The sequence below is a fragment of the Penaeus japonicus genome, unplaced genomic scaffold (assembly GCF_977035675.1).
Source record: "Penaeus japonicus unplaced genomic scaffold, GWHDUDI00000001_assembly GWHDUDI00000030, whole genome shotgun sequence".
In the NCBI taxonomy this organism is placed as follows: Eukaryota; Metazoa; Arthropoda; class Malacostraca; order Decapoda; family Penaeidae; genus Penaeus; species Penaeus japonicus.
This window is the reverse complement of record NW_028234432.1, coordinates 14,314,757-14,322,256: the sequence shown is the minus strand read 5'-3', so window position 1 is coordinate 14,322,256 and position 7,500 is coordinate 14,314,757. Positions and strand designations below refer to the sequence as shown.

The following is a 7,500-nucleotide window of genomic DNA, read 5'->3' as shown; positions in this document are numbered from 1 at the left end:
ACCCTCGTCATGCCAATGCGATAACTGGCGAGTTTCACTGCACAGTTCCCTGCCAAAATTCAAAGAGGGTGGACGCACAATTGCTTGCTGCAGTAGTTGCTGTTTTGTTGCTTCGTCGTCGCAGACGCAGGAAAAAAAACGATCTGGATCCATGAACTAAATGCCAAAAGACCAGATTTTGGAAGCTTCAGCCATTTGTTCCCAGACCTGGTGAACCATCCAGAAAAATTCTGCAACTACTTCAGGATGACACATGAAAACTTCAAGAAGCTCGTGGACATGACTGGACCTTCCATAAAGAAAAGAAACACTAACTTCAGGCGTGCAATTGGAGTTGAAGAAAGAATGGCCGTTTTTATAAGGTAAAGAATATTTATTGAAAATTCTAATAATTATAATTACTGCTCATGAGTTTGACAATAGTAAATAAGATTATAATAATTAATTTGTTCCTGCCGGTGCGTGAAAAATACATCCAGACAAAGTCAACAAGCACTTTTGGCGTGTTTAATGGGCTTAACAGAGAGAGAGAGAGAGAGAGAGAGAGAGAGAGAGAGAGAGAGAGAGAGAGAGAGAGAGAGAGAGAGAGAGAGAGAATTATAATTACTGCTTATGAGTTTGACAATAGTAAATAAAATTATCATAATTAATTTGATCCTGTCGGTACGTGAAAAATACATCTAGACAAAGTCAAGAAATGAAATTACTGCTCAGAGGGTACCCTATTCCGAGCTAGAATACTCTGCATAAGTGGCACTTTCGTTGGATGCAGATGATGATGGTCTGAATGACTGATTCTGGTTAGTAGTCCGGTAGCCATACTGGTCAGTGCGGATGGGCTGAAACAGTTTCCTCCGAAAGATTTCACAAATTTCAATCCTGATATCAATGTTATCAGATGGCGATAGTTTCTTCATCAAGAGATACTGCCGATCTGGGTCATTCTGTGAAGATGCCTCTTCTCTCAACTGCTTCATTTCATTTAGAAAACGCAAATCCATTTCATCTTCACCACTCCTGCTGCGTTTCTTGGTGGAAGAAGGCTTTGATGTCGGCCTAGGCATTACAGCATTGGCATCATTACAAACTTGACTTGCAGTACCTTCTCGAGGTGATGCATTGTCTTGCACTGCGATGTCAGGAGTGTGTGAAGAATTTTGGATTGCATCTTCCATTTCGTGGCAAGCGTCTTCATCCATAGGTGAAGGGACGCTTGAAGATGTCGGTCGTGGAGTCACATGAGGGAGCAGAAACTCCATTGCATCGTAGTACATCCATCTCCTTGTCAGGCTTCTTGCTGATCCAGATGGCAATTTCATCATCTTTCTCTTTTCCCTCATAAAGTTGCTTCGGAGGTGGCGCCATTTCTCCTTGCAGTCGACTTCTGTAATAGAAGAGATCAACAAGAATTTAGTATCTTAATGAGTAGCCTCATATCATATTATATCAGCACTGTGTCGTACTGTGCAATTATAATATATATCCCGTATCTGTAATGTGAAGTATTGTAGTAAATTACAGGAATACATTTCATGGTAATGACTTTCACTATTGAACGCTTAGTTATTGTACACATGAGTGTAATTAACGATTGCTATCATATTTCTTTCCAGACATGTGGTTACAGGTGAATCTTTTGCTTCACTTGGTTACCAGTTTCGTGTTGGAAAGACTACTGTGCACAGGATTGTAAAGACAACTAGCAACGCCATATGGGAAACACTATATGCCAGTGCCGAATGAACACCAGTGGAAAGAAATAGCTAGGAATTATTTTGAAAAATGTAATATTCCTTGCTGTGTTGGGGCTATTGATGGCAAACATTGTCGGCTAAAATGTCCATCTGGAACAGGATCCCTTTTTTACAATTATAAAGGGTATCACTCTATTGTTCTCCTAGCCATTGCTGATGCCAACTGTTGTTTCACACTGATAGATGTTGGGTCATATGGAAGAAACAGTGACAGCTCAGTCTTCACTGAGTCAAATATGGGAAAGCAATTTCTCTCCAGAAATTTAGATATTCCACAATCATGTGAAATACCAAATACTACAACCAAAATACCTTTCTTTCTAGTAGGGGACGAAGCATTTCCCTTAAAATCTAATTTGATGAGGCCTTACCCTAGAAAGGACTTGGATTATTCCAAAAAGATTTATAACTATCGGATCAGCAGAGCTAGGAGAACAGTAGAGTGCACCTTCGGAATGTTAGCTAAAAAAATTGGTGTACTTCAGACATCAATGGAGACCAGTGTTGAAGTAGCAGAAGCACTGGTGAAGAGCATCTGTGTACTTCATAACTTCATTCAACGTGAAAATAATTTTAGCTACTTGCCAAATGATAATGATGGTCATGAAACAGACTCCCATTGTTCAAGCACAAGCCTAATAGCAATGACAAGTACAAGGCCTACAGCTGAAGCGATGTCAGTTCGTGACATCTTGAAAGATTATTTTGTTTCCCCAGGTGGAGCTCTTGAGTGGCAAGACAGAATAATCCATTAACCATTTGGACGACACACACACACACACACACACACACACACACACACACACACACACACACACACACACACACACACACACACACACACACACATACATACATACATACATACATCACACGCACTACATTAATACGCATACACTACATATACACACATTCATAATTATTCAGTTCTCCACAATTACATCCATTATACCAAACTTCATCCTGTTTTCCAAGTAGGGTATACTTGTGATATTCGAAAGGTTCGCTATTCATTTAATTAATAAAAGCAAAGGAAGTGGTAATTTGACTTTTGTATTAAAGGAACAGTTTAACTATATAGGAATATACCACGAATTTTAGTCGGAAGTAGGCTTCAGGGATAATATTCATTCATATATATATATATATATATATATATATATATATATATATATATATATATATATATATGTTATATATATATACATATATATATATATATATATATATATATATATATATATATATATATTTATATATATATATATATAATATATATATATATTATATATATATATATATATTATATATATATATATATATATACATATATATATATATATATATATATATATATATATATATATATATATATATATATATATATATATAATATATATATATATAGCTTATAGTACTTAACAGCAATCCATAATGAATACAATTTTTGTCTCACCTGTACATTTCAATTCAGTAGCAACCTCCCCCCAGAGAGCAGCTATGACGTCATGATCTCGGTGCCTGGAATCACTTGCATCATATATAGTAGGTCGCTCTCGGACTGAGTTAATCAGGAGTTCGATTTTCATGATGTTCACGCCGCCGCTGACGAGCCGTGACTGATGAAAAAATGGGTCCAACCCTATCCGTGACGAGATGCGACGCGTTCTCTAATTACTTCTCATTTTAATTATCTAAACTGTTGACACGACAGGTAATTTAAGTAATCAAATAAAAGGCACATTTGATTTAGGTAAATATGTTTCTCTTTTCTTCCAGCCTAGATCCAAATTGGACACGAGAAGAACGCAAGACGGCAGCTGATTTTTAAAAACCTACTAAATTTATGGTCAATAATGATTATGGTACTGTTAATAGTGGTGATAATGATGATGTGATGGTGATGGGGATGGCGATAGTGATGATGATAATCATAGTGATGATAATAATGAGTAATATATAACACAGATAATAGTTATCATACAGCATGAATAGTGGGCCTAGATAAATTCATAACAGTTAAAATTAATCATATAGTATGAATAGTGGGCTTCGAGTAGTTGCCTCGATGATCTTTGCTCTGCGCCATCTGCAGGCTCTCTCTGGAAGTAATATTGTAAACAAAGAAAATTTTGTGTCCAGCGCCACTAGATAAAAAGAAAATAAATATCATCAATAGTGTATATTATGTGAAAACGGCGTTTTATACTCTTCGTGTTCGTACAGACGAAAATAGTGATCATGGATTGTGCATTTCTTTGATCCATAGGAAACAGCCGAGTAAATGTTCTACAATAATTCGGTCTAAAAAAAGGATATCATTTCCTCAATTTTAACCCTAAAGGGCCAAAATTAGGGCAGTGAAGCAAAGAACATACTTTAGTTAGTTCCATGGGGTACGGTAACTATTTCGTTAAACATTACTGAGGATTTTGGAGATTATTCGTTAACATCCAATATAGCCCGGGCGCAAATCTCTCTGAACTGTTAACATCCTACCGTGCAGAGGGCAGTCTTTGTTCTATTTTCTTGCTGACAACGCCATGCCCGATTCTCCAGGCGAATGTTCTAGAAACACAGGTTAGCTATGATATTTGGAAAATTCTCGTAATTAGATAATGCCTTAGTGATTGTTACTGCATCAATGAATCGTGAATTGAGAGATATGTACACATTATTCGAGTGAAAATCTCAATTCCAGCTGACATCACATGTTTACATTTTTTCGACCACGGAGGAGCTGGCAGGCGCGGTAGGCCTATGCAGCATCTCTAGGTAAATTTCCCGAATAGTGCCGTGATTTTAATTATCACGAAGAGTACCAATGGATTCCTCTCACTCTCTACTGCTGATATATAGGGATATAATCTGGATCTGGAGAGTATGAGAAGACAAGTGAGATCAGGGAAATTGCAAGGTAATACATGATTAAATTTTGTTGATATAGGCAAGAAATGTACCTAAGTTCCACCATTTTTCCATCTGCTGTAAAATGGAAATTTAAAGGATGTGGTTTCTTTTTAAATTACTAACACCCGCATGTTGTACACAGCTGCCATAACACTTAGCGAACTGTACGTGTATGTTTTCGGGGCATTAATCGTCTACAGAATCCAAAACCAGCGACCTAACTAAACCTTATTTAATCTTGAGGTTAGCCCTATCCAAAGGGGATGAGACCACTCTCCTTTGATCCCACTTTTATAAGGCATTTTGTGTTACTTGATTTGAATACATTGCCGAGGTGGCTTGAAAGATCAAACCGCGGATTCACAGATAATAAGGACCATGAAAGTGCCATGACTGTCTAGTTATCTATAGACGAATTGCACGTCCTGGAATTGCTATTATTTCCGATAGCTGAGTCGACATAGATACACACCATACTGATGTTCTGCGTAACATGGATTCTAATTCAAAGTAGATATAAGTCACATTGATGCTTATTCAACACGGCATATTGATGTTAACTAAACATAAACACGCACCACATGGATGTAAATTTAACATCGACACACGACTCATGGAGGCAGATTCACCATACTTCCACGTCACATGGATGTTGCATGGATGCTAGTCATTTGATCAACATAGACAAGCACCACAGAGATGCTGATTCAGCATAGACACATGTCACATGGATGCAAATTCAACAGAGACACATGCCACATGGATGCAAAGTCAACAGAGACACATGCCACATGGATGCAAAGTCAACAGAGACACATGCCACATGGATGCAAAGTCAACAGAGACACATGCCACATGGATGCAAATTCAACAAAGACACATGCCACATGGATGAAGAGTCAATAGAGACACATGCCACATGGATGCAAATTCAACACAAAAACATACAAACACTCACTATAATTACTCAAATTCAAGTCACCACTTGAGGGAACAAGATCTATTAGAAATTAATAGCAATGAAGCAATGATGAAGACAAAGGAAGGAATCTAACTGAATTCAATAGGTATAGGGTAGGATATAGTATAAGGAAATGCAGAATGTTGGATTGAAAGGAAATGATAGAGCATCTGTATTCCACCGCTGCCACCAGTAAGGCACTGGTATTGTACATCATGCGACCCAAGACATTGATCATATATTTCTACTTAATTAATTCAATGCAATATCGCTGGCAGTCTGTTTTGACCTGATGCGTTGTGAGAGGTGCTCACAAAGGGTATTATGGTGGAATATCGGCACGGTTGAAATATAAATAATTACAGGTCTCGATGGCTTCTAGTGTCTTCTGTTCGCTGTTAGGCGCGTGTCTCGCGGACGAGACAGAGGTCAGACGCTCCCGGCGCCTTCGCCGAGGGCTAGAGTGGAAGTGATCGAAGGGCGGTGGAGAAATGCCCCGGATGACCTGACGCTAGGTCGCTATGCAAGAGTTGCCTAGTTCGTTTTTATAGCATCATGACCACGTGGTAATCTTATGTCTCCACGTGGCTTCAACGCTGTCTCACATGCGTCCTGTTTCCTGTGTTCGTGTGTTAACAGGGATGAGGTCCAATCAAGTGTTCAATTACAAATACAGCGCAAATACACGGACTTCATTATGAGCAAATACAAATACAGATATAATTAATCTACTTTATTAATCTTCAAGCACAAATGCAAATACAAATATGGAGCATCAAATACAAATTAGAATATTACCATATTTTCAAAGACTCATCCTAATTTTATAAATAGAAATGCCTGAATGTTTATATGCTCAACCCCAGGTTCTGGGGCTTGTGCTCCGGTAGATGAATAGGTATACCCGTCAAATGATCACGAGCACAGTATCGAATACTTTAAAAGCTCAACAATATTTTGGATTATACACACAAGCCACATACAGACACCCAGTCACACACAGCACATGCAAACACGTACAAAAACACACACAGGAATAATATCCTGTACATAGATCCAATTATTTATTACTTTATTCAACCTGCAGGTGCCACTAGCAACTCATCAGTCACTCTGTGCTCTCGCTCGCGATGGATTCCTTCCTGAGGGAACTGAATGTCCCCTGGTGGACCGCCGAGTACCTCGCCTACACGAATGGCTGGAGCTCGGCCAACCTGGCCTCCGGCGCCTACGGGACCACCAAACTGGTCTCGAACGGCCGCCAGAGCCTAGTGGTAAAGAACATGATCAAAAACCGAGAAATATCCTTCATGCGGGAGTTGAAAGCGCTGAGCAAGGTCAAGGGGATAGAGGGACTGCAGCGCGTTGAAGCCGTCATTGTCGAGGACGAGAAATGTATCATCGTTAGCCACTACGCCGGAGACACTCTGAAGACTTGCGTCGAAAGGAAACTCCTGTCCTCCGCCCAGTTGGTGGACGCCCTCCACCAAGTGCGCTGTGCCCTCGTGCGCATGCACGAGGCTGGAGTGGCGCACTTTGACATCCACGAAGAAAATGTGTGCGTCGCCGTCGGCAAAAAACGAGTGCAAGCGACGATCATTGACCTTGGCATCGCTTGCTTCGAGGATGAGCCGGAATTCGAATGGTTCAAACAGACAGACATCAAGGACTACTACACACTCGTCAGTGACATGAGGAATCTCCTCTTGAAGAATTCTGCTTGTCGTAAGAACGACGAGTACGACCTCGACCGAGAAGTCAGGCTGAGCTCCAACGATTTCAAGTCAGCCCTCGCCAAAGGGATAAAGTTCGACAGAAATGAAGAGGCCAACGAAGACGGGGATGACCTCTGCTGGGGACCCGTAGAATCGGACG

The 7,500-nt window shown here is 39.8% G+C and overlaps 2 protein-coding genes across 3 annotated transcripts in view; one reads left to right on the top strand and one right to left on the bottom strand.

Moving 5' to 3' along the window:
- Window positions 1–611: 611 nt before the first annotated feature.
- Window positions 612–3,343, bottom strand: LOC147468218 (uncharacterized). The gene is made up of 2 exons (XM_086554798.1): window positions 3,211–3,343; window positions 612–1,384 (listed from the first exon to the last, which is right to left on the bottom strand). The coding sequence occupies exons 1-2, from the start codon at window positions 3,341–3,343 to the stop codon at window positions 723–725; spliced, it is 795 nt and encodes a 264-aa protein (XP_086410924.1). The 3' UTR covers window positions 612–722.
- A 547-nt stretch (window positions 3,344–3,890) lies between these two features.
- Window positions 3,891–7,500, top strand: part of LOC122245120 (crustacean hyperglycemic hormones 3) — a 10,466-nt gene continuing 6,856 nt past the window's right edge. Inside the window, exons 1-2 of one of the 2 annotated variants that reach the window (XM_043003070.2) lie at window positions 3,891–4,334; window positions 6,713–7,500. The exon at window positions 6,713–7,500 is cut by the window's right edge and continues 826 nt beyond it. In XM_043003070.2, the coding sequence (XP_042859004.2) occupies window positions 6,756–7,500 (745 nt within the window). In that variant the 5' untranslated portion in view covers window positions 3,891–4,334; window positions 6,713–6,755. Of the gene's footprint in view, window positions 4,335–4,492; window positions 4,672–6,712 lie in introns of those variants that run through there. The other variant, XM_086555065.1, reaches the window with a different exon arrangement.